Source organism: Stegodyphus dumicola, chromosome 12, assembly GCF_044657685.1.
Source record: "Stegodyphus dumicola isolate Sdum_Otavi_A_Nest chromosome 12, ASM4465768v1".
NCBI classification, from domain to species: domain Eukaryota; kingdom Metazoa; phylum Arthropoda; class Arachnida; order Araneae; family Eresidae; genus Stegodyphus; species Stegodyphus dumicola.
This window is the reverse complement of record NC_140779.1, coordinates 73,387,892-73,411,977: the sequence shown is the minus strand read 5'-3', so window position 1 is coordinate 73,411,977 and position 24,086 is coordinate 73,387,892. Positions and strand designations below refer to the sequence as shown.

General features: G+C 33.6%; 1 protein-coding gene across 1 annotated transcript in view; it reads right to left on the bottom strand.

Annotated features, from left to right (window-relative positions):
* The window catches only part of LOC118199846 (uncharacterized), a 61,361-nt gene that overhangs the window by 5,914 nt on the left and 31,361 nt on the right, over positions 1–24,086 (bottom strand). The window contains exons 6-7 of the mRNA XM_035371708.2: positions 12,508–12,644; positions 5,682–5,866 (exon numbers count right to left, since the gene is read on the bottom strand). Of these exons, the coding sequence (XP_035227599.1) occupies positions 5,682–5,866; positions 12,508–12,644 (322 nt within the window). The remainder of the gene's footprint in view (positions 1–5,681; positions 5,867–12,507; positions 12,645–24,086) is intronic.

Genomic DNA, 24,086 nt, shown 5'->3' with positions numbered 1-24,086 from the left:
AAAGGTATTGTTAGTTAAATAACCAACAATACATTTTATTATGAAAATTTGTGTTTCCTATTCTTGTTTATGAATTCCGCCTATAAGCCAAGATTTGTTAATTCATTTACAAAGAGTGTACTTTAAAGTGGCGTTTAAGAATGTTTCACATTTACCCGATAGCGGTGAAAAATACTGCTCGTTTTGGAAGATGAATCATAATGCTCGCTCACTGAGCTGAATCGGTTCTTTCTACGACTTGGCGCTCATTAACAATAACCTTGACGAATAAGATTGAGAACAGAAAGGGAATCAAGAGCAATGTGAGAGTATGGAGCTAAGAGCGAAAAGTATCCAATTACCGGGTAAATTGTCTCAATCAACCGCTAATTCCCTTTACTGATTTCTTTGAACTGTAGCTTGAGATTCTCCAAAACCTTCTTTCAACATAGAAATTAAATTCAAGAATTAAGAAATGTTTTAAAAGTTTTACATGAGAAAAGCTAAATTCACGTTTGACACAGGAGGCTAGACGTTCTTTTCTTCCTTAAAATGAGAATTAAAATTTCCTGGCACTTTTTCTTCCTTTCCTTCGAAGGAGCTACCTCTTAGTTTTTCGAATCGCCGTTTGTTCACTTAGAGAGTCCGTTTTTTGAATCAGTTATCAAACAGATCGCCCATCGCTGTTTCGTAAGTTATTATAGAGAATAACTGGTGAATTAATCTCGAAAACGGAATCTGGTTAAAAAAAAAAAAAAAAAGCGGGAAACAAATATACTTTTCGCACAGGCAATTTCTTGGCTTAGAAACTAAGACAAAGCTTTTACGTGTCCAGCTAATTTGATCTTTGCTAAGTCAAATATATTCCATCATTGTGCAGTAGATGAACGGATTTTTGGCGTTTCTGATGCTATCGACTAGTTTGTTTTTATTTAATTCAATTTAACATTGCTATAAGATTTCTAGCGTTGCAGTCTAATATTGCTGCAAACTGCACATCTATCAGAAGAAAGAAAATAATCTCGTATTAAGCTAAGCATAAATTCACAGATCTATAAATTTCAGAATAAAATACAATTGCATCAACATTAATAATTTACTGTGTGTGTCTAATACAGCGCAATAAATGATCAAGAAACGCTTTTTATTGCTTTAACATCTCTCAGTCTGTCTTATGAGAATAACAATATTTAATCTAACACTTAGTATTCAGTCTCATTTTCACATTTATTAAGTTTAGAAAATAAATTAAAGATCTTTTAATGTTTTTCTAAATGCCGTTACACCAATAACAACTGATCTGCAGCCACGCAAAAGGCAAATTAGAGATATTATGGTTCCAGAAAAGAGAAGATTTGCCCCTATGCAGTGTGATGCAATAACCGGAGCGTTACGATGTATCATTTCAAACATTTTGGAACATATTTTTAAGACAAAATTAAACCGAAGGACGTTGGCATCTGTCAAGACCATTGTCCATCCGTTTGGAGCTATGCAGTAAATTTAAAATCGTTATTGAAAGGAAAATGAAGGATGCTGGTAAGCATTTAGGCCACTGGTCACTGGCTGTTTATGATTTGACAGTGGCCAACTTGAGGCAGCAAGATATTTCGTACTATGGCAGCATTTGCCGTTATGCGCGCATAATGAATACAAACGCTTTTGAAGTTCTGAAACAATTTAGCTAATGGCATTTCTAATTTCAATAACCCCTCGATTTTCTGCTTTGCTTTACCTTGTAAATTCACAGCAATGCAAATTTTTACAATTTTTAGTGACCTCTCTTTAGAGTGGCAAACGTCAAGAAAGCAGATTTCGGGGCACTGCAGGCCTTGGCCCGTTAGGGATGTTTGCGCTACTGAATTTTCTTAGTTTTTTTTTTTTTTTTTTTTTCTTTTAGAAAGATTGACTGATGGTTTCCTGATTTCCCGAGTCCCACATCTGAGAATATAATCTACTTATTAAAAAACGTTCTTAAAGCAAATCTTGAATACGTGTTTGATGAAAAACGAGTTTAAGGATGTAGTTTTAAAAAATATAACCCATATATGTTAAGAAAGTATACAAATGAAATTTAGTAAATAAAGTATATAATGAAAACTGAAAATTCTTGAGTTTTACAGTTCATTTTTGAATATGATTTGCTGAAACATCTTTCAGGTGTTTCATATTTTCCCAGAATCCTTTCAAGCGATGTACAAAAGAGAAGACTGCTTACATAATTAAAGCAAATTAATCCTAAACAGTGAAAGTTTACTTGTTTTCAGAAAATTAAGAGTATGACACTTGGGCACCCACGAGCTAGCTACCACGAAAAATTGTAGCAATCACATTTTTCTTTCCTTTTCATTTTTTTTCAATAACGCTTTTATTTCACTCCAATAAAACTAATCATTCTTAAGTTTTCAGTTAAACCTTTTAGAGCCTTTAGGGTTAGGATCTATATGACTCGAACGACGAAAAAAAAAAAAAAAAAAAAAAAAAAAGAGTTCCGAAGATTCAACTTTTCGGATGTCAAATCTTTTTGAATTCGAAGAATCGAATGCCTAATCCTTACTTTTGAATAAATCTGTACAATGATTCCATCTTTAACAGCAAGCAAAAAATGTGTCGCTGCTATTCATAAAACATCCGTTAGGACATTTTGAATGTCAACATCTAACATGTTCTCTTTGGGCAAAATTGGATTGAAGCAATACCGAATATTAAGCCTGTTAGCTTAACTGAGGAGGTAATCCGATTTCAGAGCACTTGGGATTAACATGTTCTTCGAAGGCTTAACGTCAACTTCATCATACAAGAGAAATGGGGCCTAATATCGGGAAAGTAGGATGTTTAATAAACATTTATTTTAATGAAATTAGTTAACATAGTTAGCTTTCTTACTTCTTATATCGTTAGCTTTCAAAATGTATTTTCAGTTTAACAAATAACGTTTACGTCATTGCAACGCTTAAGTAGATAACTCTGTTTTAGAAGGAGCAGACATTATATGTTAAAAGAAAATATTTGATGGATATGTAAATCTAAAATCTTTTATGTCCTCAGATGACAATTTGACAATTGCTATTTATCTATCGTAGAATAAATTTTGAAAAAAAAAAAAAAAAAAAAAATGAAACTGACGGTCACGCTATGATTTTTTTTATGGTTTTAAAGCGGGCTAAATAAAAAAAATGACTTCAACGTTTACAGTTAGCATATGGAAATGAAATTCTATTCCATGCTTCTGAATTCAGATGATTTACAGAATTTCATGGAGACAGAAATTCTCTCCCGGATAAAAACAAACAGCAGGACCTTTGTTTAGCTGTTCTTCGAGAAAATATGAATGATAATCGCTATACCTAATAAATGATACAGAAGAAACTTAAAATTGGATTTTCACTTATACATAAATATAGACATGAAGTAATTATTTAAATATGAAATAATTTATTTGTCGTTAGGTCCCCCTTAATTTAATAGAAGGCCACAAAGCGAAACGAATCAGAATCAGTATCGAAACCACAAAATTACTTAATGATGGTGGAACCGCTTTATTCTTAAAATCATAACTGAGGATGAAGTGTACATACAGTTTTTTGACGTTCCAACACGTCAGGAAAATAAAGTATGGACCTTTGAAGGTGACTCCAAACATACAATAGTGAAAAACAAACAAGGGTAAGGGAAAAGAAATGTATGCCGTTTTCTTCAAAGGTACAAGAACAGTAAGATAGAGAAACAGAAAAGAACTACAGCTAGCTGGTACACTATTAAGCGTCTTCTACAGATTCTTCAAGAAGTGAATATTAGGAGATTCATGCTTCATGATAATGCACCTTCTCATTCAGTAAGATTGACAATTCAGTTACTTGAATAAAATCACATCAAGTTGATATAAGTTTGGTTTGGTTTATTTGATTATGACAAAGGAATCGAGGGCTATCTGCCTGAAGGAAGGTCTGTCTTCGTGGAGAATGTCCTAAGGGAAACTGACTCGTATACACGTTACACATGGGGCTCATGCAGCAAGCCCGTTCTCAAGCATTCGAACCTCGGACCGAAAAACCAGCGACTGTATCGCTCAGCCGCTGGTGGGCCAAGGTGATATAAAATCCATCCTAATCTCCTGGAAAAAGCATTAATTTAGAGGAACAGAAAATAACTGCAGCTAATTGGTGCACTATTAAGCGTCTTCCAGAAATTCTTCAAGAAGTCAATATCAGGGAACGCGTGCTTCGTTATGATAATGCAATTTCTCATTCAGCAAGATTGATAGCCCAGTTTCTTCAACAAAATCACATCAAGGTGATATGATATCCACCCTCTTCTCCTGAACAGAAGATAACTGCGACTAACAGGTACATTATTAAGCGTTTTCCAGAATTTCTTCTTGAAGTGAATATTAGAAGACTCATGCTTCATCATGATAATGCACATTCCTATTAAGACAGACTTGAAAAAAATCACCTCAAGGTTATATAACATTCACCCTATTATCCTGATATTTCTTAGTTTTGGCTATAGTTTGTAGAGTCATTAGGTTATTTTGAAACAGGATTCGAACCTGGACATCTCGAATACACGTCGTGCCAAGAAGAATTGCACCAAGAAGGCATGCTGAAAGGAGAGGGGCGAATACCTTACATACTCCTCCTATTAAAAGGCGACTGGGAATTAGGGGCCCACTCGCCAAATCCTGGTGATGATGTATATTGTCCACCAGCTTTTTTAGTTCGGATGCCACTGTACAGGCATTAGCTTTTTGTGATGCTGGAGGAGTGAAAAATGTGCAGTGACTTCCCTGGGGCAGAAACCTGGACCTCTCAAATACGCGTCGAGTGTGCTACTGTTACATGACGATGACATGTTGGAAGGAGAGAGAAAATACCTTATAATTTTAATGTAAACAAAATTGACAATCGTAATTTTCATTCCGAAGATGAAACTGAGGAAGCTTTTAAAGCATCTCTTTTATTGAAATGGATAGCTTAAAGCATTTAAGTTGGAGAAAAATCAGGCTGCAAAAGCGCAATGATGTTGGAGAGAGCTACTTCGAACACTCCAAAGATCTGAAAGTTTAACATATACTGTTTACTAACGTATACTGTTAACGTATGTCAATGATCTCTGTATTATAAGTTACTAATTTATTATCTATATACCAAAGAAGTTTTATTCCTCTCAGTAAATAATAAAATTATGACCGCTGCAAATAAAGATCTGATATATCTGAATTTTCGTGTATACGTCAATGAACCCGATTTTATTATTATTATTTTTTATCTTCTTTATTATAAAAGTGCAGTACTCATCAGCGTAAGTAAGACAATCGTTTAAAAGTTTTTTATATGTATTTCTTAATAACATTTTACAGCAAGGGTTATTTTACATAATTAGTGGGTTAACAAAACGCATATTAACACATCCTTAATACTTACGTTAACTTACACGTTATCGTACTAAGAATAAGAACTTATATTCATCTTTGAGGAGACTGAAGAAATGGCATTTGAATTATTTATACGGGTCCAGCTAATTCAATATTCGTTGCCACTTGCGACTGCAGTAAATATCCCATTTTCTGTCTCCTTCGCATTGTTTAGCCAATCGTTCACACGAAACAATACTCGTATTTTAAACTGTCGTTTTCATGACAACGCATTTTATACTTAATACAAGTTTAATGAATTTGCATTTAAATGAAAACTACATACCGTCTCCTTCTTTGACCACGCCTCTGATCTGCATATCTTGTCCAACTCTCACCATGCCACCGGACTTCATCTCCCTGTTGAAGGCTCGTGCCCCTTGAGCTCTGGTCATCAACGACATCCTGCAGGCTACATCTCTGGGGCCATTGCGAAACACCTTTTTGGTTTGCACTGCCCGTCCCTCCGATCTGAAGAACGAAAAACATGATGTTAACTAAAAGTTACTTTTCACTAAAAATATTGTTTGCATGAAATGTCTGTACACTAAACCGGATTTTACAATAAGCTAATTCTCAGAATAATGTTTGTGAAGATATAGTAATGATTATAAACTTTAAGACGTTTGACTCCATAATTCAAACAAAGACATTAAACATTAAAAGACGTGTTAATTTTTTTATCCAAAAGTTCCTTAACTCTTATTCTTAAATAACTGAAAGCGAAAAAGGATTATTGTCGTTAAAATCACCTTTAGTGCAGTCTTTCTGAAATTTTAGATAATTTATTGACATTCTTGATTCTTCCGAATCAGTAGTTTATTCACTTCCATAAAAGTTTGTAGAGCTAATTTCATTTTCCATAAATACATCCAAAGGGTTAGGTAGATGAATATCATCTATCAACTGGGCAAGGATTTTACATAAAATTTCAATTTTTACTGCGCTCTGCAAGGAGGCATTTCGCTGCACTACTGGCAATTTTCGTGGATCCAATTGGAAATTCTGTTCTGAACTTTCTTTCAACTTTATCTTCATACCGTCTTAAACACTTCTATACTCTAATTTATAAATGTTGTTATACGCTTTACTATTTATGTGTAAGATGAACTGTGGAAAGTCAAAAAAAGTCACTTAGGGCAAGATGGGCTCAATACGGCGAGTAAATGAATACGGATTATTGTGCTGCCACTTAAAAACGTCTTCAGCTTCTCATCCTTCCAGAGAATCTATTTATCGTGTAATACAGTTGTTTCAGGCCTTCAGGATAAGGAAAGGTTTAGTTATTTTCCCCCGACATAACGTAGCCGACACTTTCAAATGCACTGCTCAATATTAAAGATTACTAAACTAATTACGGCACAAATGGTGACTGGCACAAAAATGCCGGCACTTTTTAACTTGGAACTATAAAAAATTATCAATTAGCATGAAAATATCGGCACCATTATGCCGTGGAATCACTATGCTAGTAAGATTTTAGTTCGCTACTATGATTAATAAAATTGAACTCCTACTTGAACAGTGCTACGCACTACGGCTTATCGGTGTTTTAACGTTTTTGATCGTTTTCTTTCTTCAAGTTTAATCCTCATAGTATTTATGAAGGGCTTCTCTTTTTAAGATTTATAATTTGTGATCAGCTATTTCTCATAAAAGGTTTTAGCAATCCTTAAAACGTTTATGAAGTGTTGCTATTTACTGGCTTCATAATGTTTATGAAGGGATGCTGTTTTCAAGTTAAAAACTAGTCTTCCTGACGTTTCTGAAAGATTACTGTTTTCTGGCTTCATAGCATTTTTGAAAACCTGCTGTTTTAAATCTGAAAGTTAAAAAATGATATCGATAATGTTTAAAAAGAAATGCTTATTTTAAAATTAAAAACTAATCCTGGAATAACTTAGTGAACTTCTTTGTTTTGGCGAATACGGATCACCGTTTATAATAGTGCTCTGCCTTAACCGTTCTACTAACTAACGTTCTACTAACCTAATGCCGAACCGTTCTACAGCAGTCTCTAAGCTCGAAATATGAAGTCACTGTAGCCATTCCTATGCTAGTAAAATATTACAAATTCTTTATTTTCAAAAACCGGCAACGTCGAAGAACGCGATGAGCATCATCCTTAGTTTATATTTCGTCCTTCGAGTCTCCATTGGTTTTTAGATCTCTGGTAATCAACTATTTGTCACTTTCCAACTTTAATAATATGTTCGTGGTACTTGCTGAATGATTATGTCCAGAAATGGTTTTCTGGCACAGAGAACCATTCGCAGCTGCCTCATTTCATTTCAAAAGAGCTTTTTAACAAGGTCGTTAAAAATTTTTAAACACATCTAAAATACAACATTTTAAATCACCTCTGCTCGTGCTCTTTAATGGAGCTCTGACACGAGGTTTCTGGGATCCCATGTGACATGAACCGAAATTCATTGCGGAGCAACAGACTTTGGTATGTCACAAAAATTTATATAAAGATTTTTTTCACAACATTCTAAACTCTTGAAATTTATGCCAGCTTGATATAAAATTAAACCAGTCGCAGCGAAGTTATGGAATCTCTCTGAAAGAAACAAAAACACTTTTGGCTCAGTTTTATAGTATTCCAATGAGATTCTATTCTTTTGTATGAATTAAATTCCCATCTAAGGTTTCAAAAGCGCAACTAGTAATGATATAGTCCTAAATCACATGTATATCCAATATGCCAGTCCTTAATAAAAACATTTTTGTAGTAAAAGTCGTATTGTAGTGAGAGGAACGAAATGCGAACTAACACGCAGGCTACCTTCGCTGGAGCACTTCTAAAATCTCTTGTGATGGCCAGAAGTCACTGCTCTGGATGGAATCTAATTTTATTCTAAGTCGCGGCATCTCCGACGCTAGATTTCCCCATGCTCCAGTAACGTAGAATATAATTTCTAAAATCATATCATATTCATTAAAACATATCTTTCAAAATGTGGTGCTCTTGTGAGTCAGATTCTCACATAGGAAGCTTCTTTTTTAAAACTGTAGAATCAAATCACGTTTTCTATGTACATATTTACAATGTTCAACAAAAGTCAGCGTGTTATAGAAAACTAACCCCCAAAATTTCAAATCCTTAATTAGTTCAATTTTGTTTTCAATATAAAAAAGACGAGGTTTTCTTACACTTTATCCCCATGCGTAAAAATAGAACCTTGATCTTCTTAAAGCTGAGTTGTAATCTCTCTCCTTTTCTTCAGCTATCAGTTATATTTACAGAATCTTTAAATTTTTCTCCAGCCTCTCTAGGAAGCATTCTGACACAACAAACATTAAGTTATCGGCATAACAAAACATTTCTACATGGTCGGGGAACTCCTTACTAAGTCATTCATTGATAACAGAATTCCAAAGGAGCGGGGCGCTGCATGATACCTTAAGAAAACTTCTCTTCACTTCATGTAATTTATCACCTGCTTTATTTTTTATAGAGAGCTACTCCTTTCTTTCTTCAAATTCGTTTTGTATAGGTTTGAAAACATCAATATGGATCCTTAATATTAATAAAATTTGTAAACGTATACTCCATTTCATTGAATCAAAAGTTTTTTTAATATCAAAGGAGACAGCTATCACGTGAAACAGTTTTTTCTTTTACCGAATATAATTTAAAAAAACATACTATGCATCATTAGCGGAGCGGCCCGATTCAAATCCATGTTGCCTCCTTGTTATAATTTCTGAGGTCGATAAATAATTGTAAAGTCTTTTTGTAAGTTATTTGTCTAAAACCTCCGCCAGGAACTTTAACAAACTGCTCCGTATTTTCCATCTTCTTTCGGAATTAGGACTATTTTCACAATCTTCCAATATTTAGAAAAATATGACATTTAAAACATTATTGTATAAAATAACCATAAAATCAGAATAAAAATCAACTATATTTTTTACGATGGCGGCTCTAATTCCATCTGTAGCTTGTGCACTTCTAGTTTGTAATTTATTAATCACCATCTGGATCTCTTGTCTCGAAAATTCTCTCACGGGAGCACAACAATAATCTTCTAATTCCACATCTTTTATAACAGTAATCTCAGAATAATCATCGTCATTATTTATGTATTAAACCTCCTGTATACTCCTTTCCTAGATTTTTCCAAAATGTTCTTCTTTTGCGTCTTCAGGCTTTTTATCAACAATACTTTTCTTCAGCTTTCTGATTGATATTTAAAAAAAATCTAATATAATATTCTGTGCTTTCGAGGAAATATCTATATTTACTTTCATTCTTCGATTTTTAATGAATCTCTTATATATAACCAGCTCACGATTATATAATATCTTTGTAATCTCCATTAAAAATTATCTATCTGTGAGCTCTTTCTAAGGGCTCTCACCCTCTTATTTGTTTTTTCCAGTTGAGGGGTCCACCAAGAAATTTAACCTGCATTTTTTCTTCTTAATTTTCAAATTTTTATCTGTATATTTAATCACCACGTCTTCCACCTCCAGAGCCACATTATGACATTATGTATTTCTTCTCTTTCTGTAAGTGATCTCAACCATTTTCTAAACTTTTATAAAGTATTTCTCCCGCCTTCGTGGTGTGGTGATTTGCACGCTGAGCATGTATTCCAGAGGTTCGTGGTTTGATTTACGGCGAAGGCGTTGCTCATTTTTCATCACTCCTGCTTCCAAAATACCTTATGTCCCTACACTTTGAATATCCTTTTTTATCCTTTTACAAGAGCAATCCAATCTATTTTTTATCTCTAGAGTATCTTGTATATCTCTGAACAACTACTTCCGTATTATCACCTTCCTTTCAATAAAATAAAATGATAACTAAGAATTTCGCTGTTTAAAACACTAAATAAATAATCTTTTATGTCAATCTTCCCGGACGCGAGTACGGAATCCGTGACGTCCTCACCAACAGATGAGGAAAAGGTCGGAGGAGAATTAAAACTATAAACAAAACTATGTTATTGTACATAATAAGTTCACTTAAAATGTAACCACGAAAAGAGTCTACAATTAAAATGTTTTCAATGAAATTACTTGAAAATTATATATCTTTTGTATCTCTTAATATATTCTTGTAATTAGACAAAATGACCATTTAAACCTTCGGTGAGCGAGAAATAAACAGAAACTAACCCCAATATATCCTCGCTCAATTTAAGTGAAACAAATACCACCGTATCTTCAATCCAATCAGCTAGAAAATTAATATCTTCGTTTGAAACAATGATTGCTGTCCTGCCTCCTTCTTTATGAACGACTAGCCAGGTCTCTTGAACCCAGGCAATCTTTCCATTGATACAATACGGTTCTTGAATGAGGGCCACATCAGGGGGTCAAGCTAATTATTTTTCCAATCCCAAGGAGTTGGTATGCCGCAACAGAGCAGTGATTCAAGTTTATTCTTAATAAATCCATACTATATATAAAGTTATATACCAAAACAAATAAAAACCAATAAAAATTTTCACCCGGCGTAGAACAAAATGAAATTACAAAATCTTAAAAACGTTTCCTCCGCAGAAATTTAAAATCATAATACAATTTATAAATTTCTAAAATCTAAATAGCATTTTAAAACTCTAGTATAGAATAATAAATTATATTTCCATCTTTAAGTGATCAAGTTTGAATTTAACTCCTCTTCGGTACGTTTCGCAACATTTTAAAAGTGCATTATGATACATCATATTTTTCATTTGAGTTTTTACAATTAATAAAAATTGCACTTCAATCTTACAAGTCTTACTTTCATATAGTGCAGAACAATTTATACATGCGATTTCAGTTCTGCAAGGTCTTAGACGTGTGGCTGAACTTTCTAACATTCAAAACAACGCTTTTTATAAGCATAACTTCGCTTTATAGGCTTTCACCTACCCGCGCTCTGTATCCGAAGCAAAAACAACCGAAGGGTGTTCAAATTAATGCACAAAATAGTGTGCAGAAGACTAATATATGTAGTTTACAATTTACAGCGAAATCATATTTCTATGATCCTCTAGTTTACGAACTATTGCATTGGTCCTTCAAAGTATCCCACAGAATTAGTGCTACTTCTCGTCCCATTTTCCAAACTGAGTTTTCAAAAACGTGCCATCTTTTCCTGACCTTCTTAAAAAAGTTTTCATTTTTCCTGACTTTTCTTGACTATTTTCATTTCTTTGATTGTATGTAAACTGAAGCAATATATGGCATGTTTATATGTTATTATAATGACCATTTATAACGTACCTGAAGGTACCTTATTATAATAACGTACCTGAAGCTATCCTTCTAAAAAAGGAATTGAAAAACTCGCCCTCTATCTTCAAATGCCTAAAATTCGAAGGGAAAAAGCGAAATTTCCTATAATTTGCTGAGCAATGAAATTTTACAGTAAGAGATTTACTTCTATAATCGATGTTGACACCACAGTTTTGTAGAGTTGAGGAAATTACGAAAAACAATTACCCTTTCCTCAAAAAACAACTGCATCAATAGGTTGCTCTATAGGCATAGAATGTATTGGTAGCTATGTATAGAAATAATCCAGACTTCAGCAATTTGTACTTTTTGCCAGGGGAATGCTAAAGTATACGTTGTTCATCTCTCCGCTTGGTGCATTTCTATTTCCTAACTATATTGATCGAAAAGAAGAAAATACGCTTTTCGATGAATGGCAAATGGAAAGTAAAGTATGCTTATGTCTGTGCGAAGATTTAAATCGTCGACAAATACAGATTTTTGCAATATAACCATAGCTATGTGAAACAAACAAAAAAGCGTGACTGTTATGGCATATCTAAGAAATGAAACTGAGTGAAAATTTTACTTTTTAAATTTTACTTTTCTTTTAATAAACTCACTTTTTAATACGATTTCTTAAAGAAGAGAGGATACTGTATTTCCCACATGCAAAAATTGAAGTTTATTGGAGGCTTTAATTAGCTCCAGGATTATACCATCTGTAACACTGGATAGCCTTCACCTTCTTAGAAAGCGTTCGCCTTCAGCAAAGGTTCGAACTGTTCAACTCAGTTCACCTTCGTAACAAACGGAAAGTCTTACACATACTTTGATGCGCATTATTTAGCAAATATAGTATGATATAACATAGAAAAATGGCCTTTACTCACGCTGTGCTACGCATATCCATGACGTGCTGAGTCGTAGCGATTCGGTCTTGAGGTTTGCACATGATCATGACGTACTCGTCTTCAGCCATGCGAAGTCCTTCCATATAAGGGAATCGCAGTGTGACAGAAATCCACTCCTTAAATGAGAGCAGTAACTGAATTACTTTTAGCATTTAATTTTAAATAAAACATCTAAAAATTTAATTGTCAACAAGAAAAGTAATTGCGTAACATTTTATTCACACAGCATATAGAAAAAATTTATTCAAAAAGAAGCCTATTCAAGGAGAAGTGGGAACCTGCTGCTAGTCATTTGGATGGGTTACAGCCGAAAACATCGCGGCAAAAACATCGCGGACGAAAACGTAGCGGAGAAAACAACGCAAGGCGGAAACGTCGTGCTACAAAACATCGTGGAAGAAAACATCGCAAAAAGAAAACATCGCAGTTCTAAAACATCGTGGTACAAAACATCGTCGTCGAAAATAAAGCGGTTCAATAACTTCGCAGTTTAAAAACATCGTCGTCGAAAATATCGGGGTAGAAAATAAAGTATCTACAAATCATCGCATGACGATAACATCGCAGACATGATTTTTTCAGGTTTTTAGTAATTGTAAATGCATATTCCCATAATGATTTGTGAGCGCAAGATGGAAAGAAGGATAATTTTTACTTTCATATTTTTTATTAACTAATAAATTTTTGCTGAGAAAATAAGAAGGAAACTTAAGCATAGAAAATTAATGCAACTTATAGCACTTAATAAAAATTTAAACTGACATAGTTAACTAACACAGGCCATTAATAAATCATTTTTCATAAAGTTTTTACTGGTAATTTTTCATGAAAAGTGTAATCTATAAGTTGCATTTAATTTTCTATGCTTAAGTTTCCTTCTTACCTTTTCAGCAAAAATTTATTAGTTAATAAAAAAATGTGAAAGTAAAAATTATGCTTCTTTACATCTTGCGCTGACAAATCATTATGGGAATAACCATTTACAATTATTAAAACCTGAAAAAAGCATGTCTGCGATGTTATCGTCATGCGATGATTTGTAGATACTTTATTTTCTACCACGATATTTTCGACGGCGATGCTTTTAAACTGCGAAGTTTTTGAAGCGCTTTATTTTCGACGACGATGTTTTGTACCACGATGTTTTAGAACTGCGATGTTTTCTCTTTGCGATTTTTTCTCCCACGATGTTTTGTAGCACGACGTTTTCGCCTTACCTTGTTTTCTCCGCGACGTTTTCGTCCGCGATGTTTTTGCCGCGATGTTATCGGCGGACACCATTTGGATGAAGATAGACAAAGCACATTGCAAAATCATAGAACAAAAATAATACTTTAAGATGATAACAATTTTTTTCTCGTTAAAATGTTTAATGCTGTAAAACATGATTGCAGTACTGGGATGCGTTTTACCAGAATTCGGTAACAAAAATTATTTTTTTTATCATTGGTGCCAAATCGGATATTTTATGAGAGCAAATGTGGAGCAAAGTGGAGGCTCAGAATGAATGCTTAATATCATCCCCTTATGAATGCTCGCTTTGCGTCACTTGGTTTATGAAAGATTTATATAAGTACTTTTCTTCGGTTAACGAAAATTTACGAGAGGTATACAAGTTAGCTTTTATAAAAATATGCAAAAATAAAAATACTGTTCCACGTTCTGTTAATGCGATGATTGCAGAAAAGTAATATGTTTTGGTGAAAGTGCACACATCTCTAAGGCAATATTTAGAACATTTTGATTACCCGAACGTTACGGTAGAAAAATATGTCGTTTTAAGCAGTCTAGCAGTGTCTTATATTTCATGATTTTTACATTAGACAGATGGAGTTACAGTTTTGAACTCTGGAAGCAGCAGCAGAGATGGAAACTATAGATGCAGTGACCTGGTGCTGGTGCATATGAAGGATAATAATATTTTAATGTGTCTTGTCCTCGCTTTACCACAATGTCTCATTTATCGTCCACTATCGAATCATTGATGATTCAGTTTAATTGCAACAGCAGTTTAAGTTTTTCAAAACCTTTTGCATTAACATCTAAAAAATTAGGTTATGGTTAACCTTGCAAATTACAGAATCGTACGTTTTACTTATTTTAGACATATTGCTGTTTCTAAATTTTGTTTTCTTTAGCAACTGTAATTGCGTCTTTACACCATTTCGACTTAAAACAGTTATTCTGGGTGATTATACAAGATTTTGAATTAAAAATCGAAGTAATTAAAAATTATTGAAAACTTAATTTCCATTGATATTCAATTTGTAAATTTCATGACATACAAATTACAGTTTAGTAACTAGTAAGGTCATAAAAATTTCATTTATCTTAATCATTACTGTGAATCAAATGAAAGGAAAATTCACTGTGTCCAGAAACTTTCTTACCAGGCCATTTATTTTTTCAAGCCTTGGTTGTACACATCTATTTCCAATTGCAAAAAATATTTTAAATGAAGCAAATATTCCTGTTTTGTCATTTTTAAATTTAAGGAAAAAATAATATAAAAATTATAAAATCCATCTTTTTATGCGTTCTTTTGTTCCTACTTACGGTTTGTAAAATATTCTGTTCGTTATTAAACATATGACACAAAACCTTTGACTCCCGTACGACAATAATTGACCGAGATATTTGGTATTAAAATCGGGTATAATATTTAGGAGCAGTACACAAACTGAAGAGCGAAATTTTTAGATACGCACCAAACTAAAATTAAAATATTAATTTAGAAAGAGGTTTCCGTTGCTAAGAGATTAAGTGACGAGAATTTTAATGCAAATTATTGTTAAAAATATTGATCGACATTTTTTTTTTTTTTTTCCTTTTTTTTTTTTTTTTTTTTTTTTTTTTCAAAATGGAAGTCTTATACACAGAATCACAGAATCTTAAGAATTCATGTTGTAAAAAGCACTAATAGACTTCAGTATTAGCACGAAGCTAAATCGTAATATTACATGCATTAATTAAAAAAAGAAAATATTTGTATTTCAAGAAATGTTTTGCATACGATTACCAAATTACGATTCTAAAGTCGTAAAATTTCATGAGAACATAAATAACATACCATTAGACATTCAAAACTGATAAATTACTTAGATGAAATCTCTTTTAACGTATCAGGTGTAAAAAATTATAAATTGATGTAGAAAATTAGTAAATCAATCAATGAAAGATGTTTAAGGGGAAAAAATCAACCTCAAATTATTCTAATTTATGTATTAACTAAATTCTCAATGCAAATTGAATACGATGTAAAAAATCTCAAATTTTGAAATTAAATATCTCTGTAAATTTTTGTACGGATTATTACGGATGTGAAACTTTGTGTATTATGATCGCAAAATGTTTATAAATATACGTATAGGAACCAGGGGAAGAACGCATAAAAAGTTAGCTTTTACAAATTTTACAAAATTTATTTTTTTTGAATTTCTATGACAAACGGCTGCGAAAATAATGTCTCGGTAAAGGCTCTTGTGGCCAAGAGTACAGTTGAAATTTGTTTCTAAACCATTCAAAAAACTAGATAGGTTTTTTTTTAAATGATACAATTCTGGAAAAGCCATTTAATTCTGCAAGAGGAATTTTGTACTATGAGTCGTTCATAATAAATATTTCTTCTTTGATGTTTCGAAAAAATTGAAAAATTAAGAATACACTGCATTGAAAAAAGCTTTAATTTAATAGTGTTACTATTGTAATAAATAACCACACAGTGTTTCTTCTTTTTAAATAAACTATTTATTTTTGAAGGATGGTTAGATTTCTGAGGAGATGTTATCCAGCCAGTAACATTTCCGAAGGGAAGTCAGGAACAGTTCACTAAGATGTAAAATGGGAACTGAAGTTTGATAGAATTGTATAAGATATAAAATAATTAAAGCAATTTTTGAAAGATAAATGAAGATTACAGTAATTGTTCAATTTGTTTCCTGAAGAAAAACCAGAGTTACTTTTATTCTGGATTCGTCTTCACTCTTTTTTAACTACTCTGAACATTTCAAAAATGTGTCATCTTTTCCCGAGTTTTTTAAAAATGCTTTCAGTTTTCCTGACTATTTTCATTTCTTTGATTTTACAGAATTTTACAGGCAAGGAGAAACCCTTTTACAAAAGGTTTTTCTGTACTCTCTTAAAACGAGAGGAAAGTCACATGAATACTGGTAGCAAGATTTATCGACTTGTCTGTCACACGTCACGAAAATTGATGTTCGAGAACAAAGGAGTCTGTAACAATCGCAGTACCTCCTAGGAATCTATGACCACCATAATCGCCCGACTATCCGACCCCGACTTCAATGTGTGGTCCCGTTTTCAAACAAGAAAGTTTTTTAGCGAACCTAAAAAGTAGTTCGAAGACTTACTGAAGAATATAAGATGACATGTAAAGCTTTGGTGTTGCGACAGTAAATCGAGTGGCTAATCACCAGCAGCTCCCAAGCAAGGATAGCTGATAAATTCCAGAAATTCTAGACAGTTTCATGCGTTTCTGATCAGTTCCAGGAGCTTCGTTTTCTGTTCAATATGAGAAATCTGGGTCTTTTTTGTATTTTGAGAACGAGTACTCTAAGGAAAAAAGAAAGTTTCGGAAAATTTCAAGTCAAAATAAATGTGTTCTTAAGTTACTAATTATGAATACTTCATGTAAACTCCTTGAATTCGATTACTTAAATGGGATGTTAGATTTTCAAATCAGTAATTTACTCAAAATTCGGAACTGAAAACAATTTATATAAATTCTCATCGATGAGTCTTAAAAACAGTTAGTTGCAAAACTAAACGCTCTATATCGATATATGCTTCATTCGCTTTTAATTTCAACATGCAGTAACACTATATGTCTCACAGCGTAAATATAATTTACTCCTGATCGAAAGGGATTATTAAACTTTATGGATAAATTGAGAGTAATTCATAAATGAGTGAGAGGTTCGAATCCCGCGAACGGGCTGGCTGCATGGGTGTTTTCGTGGTTTTCCCCACGTGTAACGTGTATACGAGCCAGTTTCCCTTAGAAAGTCCTCTACGAAAGACATCCCTCCCCTTAGGCAGATAGCCCTAGTGTGCTTTGCCGTAATTAAATACACACACACACACACACATAAATGAGTGACTTTGATAGTTGGAAAACCTTAATACCAAATTTGAAAGTTTCAACTCAGAAGAGATAGCGTGAAATTGGAAACTAGCTGACAGTTGTGGTACCTATGCTCCATATTATACAAAAACCGTAATACAGTATATAACGACATCAAGTTATCATAGCGCAACTCACGACGCTTTCTCTCTATATATGAACGACCGAAAATCGTTTTTTCAAATGGAGATATATTTCATTATAATGTAAACTATAATTAAGACACAATAACACGCCGAATAAATACTAATTCAGAAGTCAAACAACAAAAATCAGCGTTATACCTACAAAATTTTCACAGGACTAGTTTCGATGGTTTTACCGAACCATCATCTTCAGCTGCAAAACCGCAAATGAACAAGACAGGAAATAATGATTAGATAAGATAAGAAAACCTGGACAAGAATAAGCAAGTGGCGCCATCTGTTGGCGAAACCAGAACTAAAACATAATTTCTCTAAAAGCCGAAGGCAAATTTGGAATGGAATTAGGATCGTTAACTAGAACAGAAAAATTTTTATGAATGTGAAATGCCTCTAGAAAATCCAGTTCTCCAATGGAAGATGTTTTTTGAATAATTTTGGCAGCAGAAAAATTGAAAGTGTGATTTTCGGACCAACAATGTTGAGCAACAGAAGACTTCTGTGTTTCCTTTTTTCTAACATATGCCTCATGTTCTTTGATGCGAAATTTTAAGGCTCTCTTAGTTTGGCCAATGTAAATTAAACCACACTGGCAAGGAATCCTATAAATACCCCAGGAATTCATATCCGGATTGGGGTCCTTGAGTATAGAAGTTGGAATTTTATTGATGGGAGAATAAACAACCCGAAAGTTAAATTTCTGCAAAATATGTGCAACTTTATAGCTAATTGATGGAAAGAAGGGAATGACAACAGAATTTTTATAATCTCCTAAAATAAGAGTGTGGCTTTTAGTGTGTTGAGATGAGAATTTTTTAACTGCTTGATTAATAATGTTGGGTGAAAAGCCCCTGTCAATAGCTATTGCTTTTAAATAATTTAGTTCTTCATCAAGGGCTAGTTTGGAGGAGCAAACTTGAAGAGCACGGAAAACATAGGAATAAAATGAAGCTAACTTTTGTTTAGTCGGATGACATGATTTAAAGTGTGGTGGAAGGCAAACCGATGAAGGTTTACGGTAAACTGTAGTACTGAAGTTGGATGTGTTACGTGTGACCAGAATGTCGAGAAACGGAAGAGAATTGCAAGTCTCAAGTTCAAAAGTGAACTGAATAGCAGGATGAATAGAATTCATTGTTGAAAGAACTTTATTTAAATCATCTTTATTACCTTCAAACAGGGTAAAAGTATCGTCTACATAGCGGAACCATGCCGGGAAGTTTAGAGTTTCAAACAATTTTGATTCATAATAATGCATGTAGATATCAGCCAGGATGGGACTGAGGGAACTTCCCATGGCTAATCCCTAAGTAATTTACTCATGGTTTCTTTTGATGTAAAATCATTATTCACCAATGTCCCAGTGGAGGGTGCATTAAGATGTCTAGAAACCAGACTTCGCGAATTTCATTTGTCTTGCATCGAAATTGATGAGCTAATTTCTCTCACTCAACTCTGTTGGAAACAAACACATTTTGTTTTCCAAAATAAATATTACAAGCAAACTGAGGGATTAGCCATGGGAAGTCCCCTCAGTCCCATCCTGGCTGATATCTACATGCATTATTATGAATCAAAATTGTTTGAAACTCTAAACTTCCCGGCATGGTTCCGCTATGTAGACGATACTTTTACCCTGTTTGAAGGTAATAAAGATGATTTAAATAAAGTTCTTTCAACAATGAATTCTATTCATCCTGCTATTCAGTTCACTTTTGAACTTGAGACTTGCAATTCTCTTCCGTTTCTCGACATTCTGGTCACACGTAACACATCCAACTTCAGTACTACAGTTTACCGTAAACCTTCATCGGTTTGCCTTCCACCACACTTTAAATCATGTCATCCGACTAAACAAAAGTTAGCTTCATTTTGATCCTATGTTTTCCGTGCTCTTCAAGTTTGCTCCTCCAAACTAGCCCTTGATGAAGAACTAAATTATTTAAAAGCAATAGCTATTGACAGGGGCTTTTCACCGAACATTATTAATCAAGCAGTTAAAAAATTCTCATCTCAACACACTAAAAGCCACACTCTTATTTTAGGAGATTATAAAAATTCTGTTGTCATTCCCTTCTTTCCATCAATTAGCTATAAAGTTGCACATATTTTGCAGAAATTTAACTTTCGGGTTGTTTATTCTCCCATCAATAAAATTCCAACTTCTATACTCAAGGACCCCATTCCGGATATGAATTCCTGGGGTATTTATAGGATTCCTTGCCAGTGTGGTTTAATTTACATTGGCCAAACTAAGAGAGCCTTAAAATTTCGCGTCAAAGAACATGAGGCATATGTTAGAAAAAAGGAAACACAGAAGTCTTCTGTTGCTCAACATTGTTGGTCCGAAAATCACACTTTCAATTTTTCTGCTGCCAAAATTATTCAAAAAACATCTTCCATTGGAGAACTGGATTTTCTAGAGGCATTTCACATTCATAAAAATCTTTCTGTTCTAGTTAACGATCCTAATTCCAAATTTGCCTTCGGCTTTTAGAGAAATTATGTTTTAGTTCTGGTTTCGCCAAAAGATGGCGCCACTTGCTTATTCTTGTACAGGCTTTCTTATCTTATCTAATCATTATTTCCTATCTTGTTCATTTGCGGTTTTGCAGCTGAAGATGATGGTTCGGTAAAACCATCGAAACTAGTCCTGTGAAAATTTTGTAGGTATAACGCTGATTTTTGTTGTTTGACTTCTGAATTAGTATTTATTCGGCGTGTTATTGTGTCTTAATTATAGAAGCCCCACACAGGCTTACATTTTGCTTTCTTTTTTGCACGTGGTGTGGCCGCCATTTTGTTATTGTAGGAGTTTCGGTGAGTACATTTTTGCAATTTTCAAGTTATGTTTATGTTTTGTACATTTGGATATTGTGCTTTGCTTGTCTGATTTCATGCATTTTGCTTACAAACGTTTTGTTTTCTATTCATTTCAGTGAGGGATTTTCTGCTGTTTTGAGTGTACTTTATTATTGCTCAGTTAATTTAGTTTGATTTTCTGCATTGTTTATCATGCCTTCATCCGTTAATCGTTTCACTAAATTACGCCTGAAACGGCAAAAATTCCTGAATCATCTTGCTTTTTACTTAAATGTAAATGTAAAAAATTGATCCCCAATTTTATTCAAATCAAATCTAATCAAAAACCTTCGAGTCGCTTTTCAAGAATTCTGTTAAACTGCAAGCTTGCCTTACTTCGGTCCGTGATAAGGGATACACGTCAACAATTGTCCAAAATTGAACATGAACTCTATAAGCTTCATCTGGAACTCGCTAAATCATATCCAAAATTCACTGCCCTTGAACAAAAGTCTTGGTCTAGAACGGAGAATGCAGTTAACCGTCATAAAAACACCCTTGCAGTTAAATTCGAAAAACTTCTTTTACAGTCTTCCAGTTCAAGTAGTTCAAAAAATCTTCCCATTGTAAACATCAAGCCAATAGTTAATATTTCTAATGTTAGTCTTTCAGAAGAACAAGAGAGAATTCTAAAATATAATTTTAACTTCTCACAAACCTGTAAACCCTCGATTCCAAAGATTTTGGCTCCTATCGAAAAAGCTTTCAAGTTCAGTAAAGTTTCAGATTCACAGAAAGAAATGATTAGGCATCTTATCGCTCATAATGTGAATTTCAATAATAAACCTTTGAAACCAAATCTAACTGCGAGAGAAAGAGCTACAATGCGCGAAATTCATTCTAACCCGGATATTATCATTTCAAAGGCCGACAAAGGTGGCCAGATAGTCGTCATGGATAAGAACACTTACATCGATGGTGTCACTAAACTCTTAAACGAAGGACCATAAAATCCGATCCCTAAAGATCCTTCACCTTCGGACTTATCCAAAATAAAAACTGCGATCAAATCTTCGCAAATCATTTCAAGCAACTTAAAACATTCGCTTATCCCATCTGTTGCGAATTGTGCCAGATTATATGCTCTTCCCAAAATTCATAAAAGTGGTATTCCTTTCCGCCCTATTGTATCAAATTTAGGTATTGTCTCGTATCCTTTAGCTAAATATTTAGTTTCTAGATTTTTCACTCTATTAGACAATAACATTTACACCATAAAAATTCAATAGAGTTTGTAAAAAAGGTTAAAAACATTTCTCCTAGTAATTTACTCATGGTTTCTTTTGATGTAAAATCATTATTCACCAATGTCCCAGTGGAGGGTGCATTAAGATGTCTAGAAACCAGACTTCGCGAATTTCATTTGTCTTGCATCGAAATTGATGAGCTAATTTCTCTCACTCAACTCTGTTGGAAACAAACACATTTTGTTTTCCAAAATAAATATTACAAGCAAACTGAGGGATTAGCCATGGGAAGTCCCCTCAGTCCCATCCTGGCTGATATCTACACGCATTATTATGAATCAAAATTGTTTGAAACTCTAAACTTCCCGGCATGGTTCCGCTACGTAGACGATACTTTTACCCTGTTTGAAGGTAATAAAGATGATTTAAATAAAGTTCTTTCAACAATGAATTCTATTCATCCTGCTATTCAGTTCACTTTTGAACTTGAGACTTGCAATTCTCTTCCGTTTCTCGACATTCTGGTCACACGTAACACATCCAACTTCAGTACTACAGTTTACCGTAAACCTTCATCGGTTTGCCTTCCACCACACTTTAAATCATGTCATCCGACTAAACAAAAGTTAGCTTCATTTTATTCCTATGTTTTCCGTGCTCTTCAAGTTTGCTCCTCCAAACTAGCCCTTGATGAAGAACTAAATTATTTAAAAGCAATAACTATTGACAGGGGCTTTTCACCCAACATTATTAATCAAGCAGTTAAAAAATTCTCATCTCAACACACTAAAAGCCACACTCTTATTTTAGGAGATTATAAAAATTCTGTTGTCATTCCCTTCTTTCCATCAATTAGCTATAAAGTTGCACATATTTTGCAGAAATTTAACTTTCGGGTTGTTTATTCTCCCATCAATAAAATTCCAACTTCTATACTCAAGGACCCCATTCCGGATATGAATTCCTGGGGTATTTATAGGATTCCTTGCCAGTGTGGTTTAATTTACATTGGCCAAACTAAGAGAGCCTTAAAATTTCGCGTCAAAGAACATGAGGCATATGTTAGAAAAAAGGAAACACAGAAGTCTTCTGTTGCTCAACATTGTTGGTCCGAAAATCACACTTTCAATTTTTCTGCTGCCAAAATTATTCAAAAAACATCTTCCATTGGAGAACTGGATTTTCTAGAGGCATTTCACATTCATAAAAATCTTTCTGTTCTAGTTAACGATCCTAATTCCAATCCAAATTTGCCTTCGGCTTTTAGAGAAATTATGTTTTAGTTCTGGTTTCGCCAACAGATGGCGCCACTTGCTTATTCTTGTACAGGCTTTCTTATCTTATCTAATCATTATTTCCTATCTTGTTCATTTGCGGTTTTGCAGCTGAAGATGATGGTTCGGTAAAACCATCGAAACTAGTCCTGTGAAAATTTTGTAGGTATAACGCTGATTTTTGTTGTTTGACTTCTGAATTAGTATTTATTCGGCGTGTTATTGTGTCTTAATTATAGTTTACATTATAATGAAATATATCTCCATTTGAAAAAACGATTTTCGGTCGTTCATATATAGAGAGAAAGCGTCGTGAGTTGCGCTATGATAACTTGATGTCGTTATATACTGTATTACGGTTTTTATATAATATGGAGCATAGGTACCACAACTGTCAGCTAGTTTCCAATTTCACGCTATCTCTTCTGAGTTGAAACTTTCAAATTTGGTATTAAGGTTTTCCAACTATCAAAGTCACTCATTTATGAATTACTCTCAATTTATCCATAAAGTTTAATAATCCCTTTCGATCAGGAGTAAATTATATTTACGCTGTGAGACATATAGTGTTACTGCATGTTGAAATTAAAAGCGAATGAAGCATATATCGATATAGAGCGTTTAGTTTTGCAACTAACTGTTTTTAAGACTCATCGATGAGAATTTATATAAATTGTTTTCAGTTCCGAATTTTGAGTAAATTACTGATTTGAAAATCTAACATCCCATTTAAGTAATCGAATTCAAGGAGTTTACATGAAGTATTCATAATTTAATAACTTAAGAACACATTTATTTTGACTTGAAATTTTCCGAAACTTTCTTTTTTTCTTAGAGTACTCGTTCTCAAAATACAAAAAAGACCCAGATTTCTCATATTGAACAGAAAACGAAGCTCCTGGAACTGATCAGAAACGCATGAAACTGTCTAGAATTTCTGGAATTTATC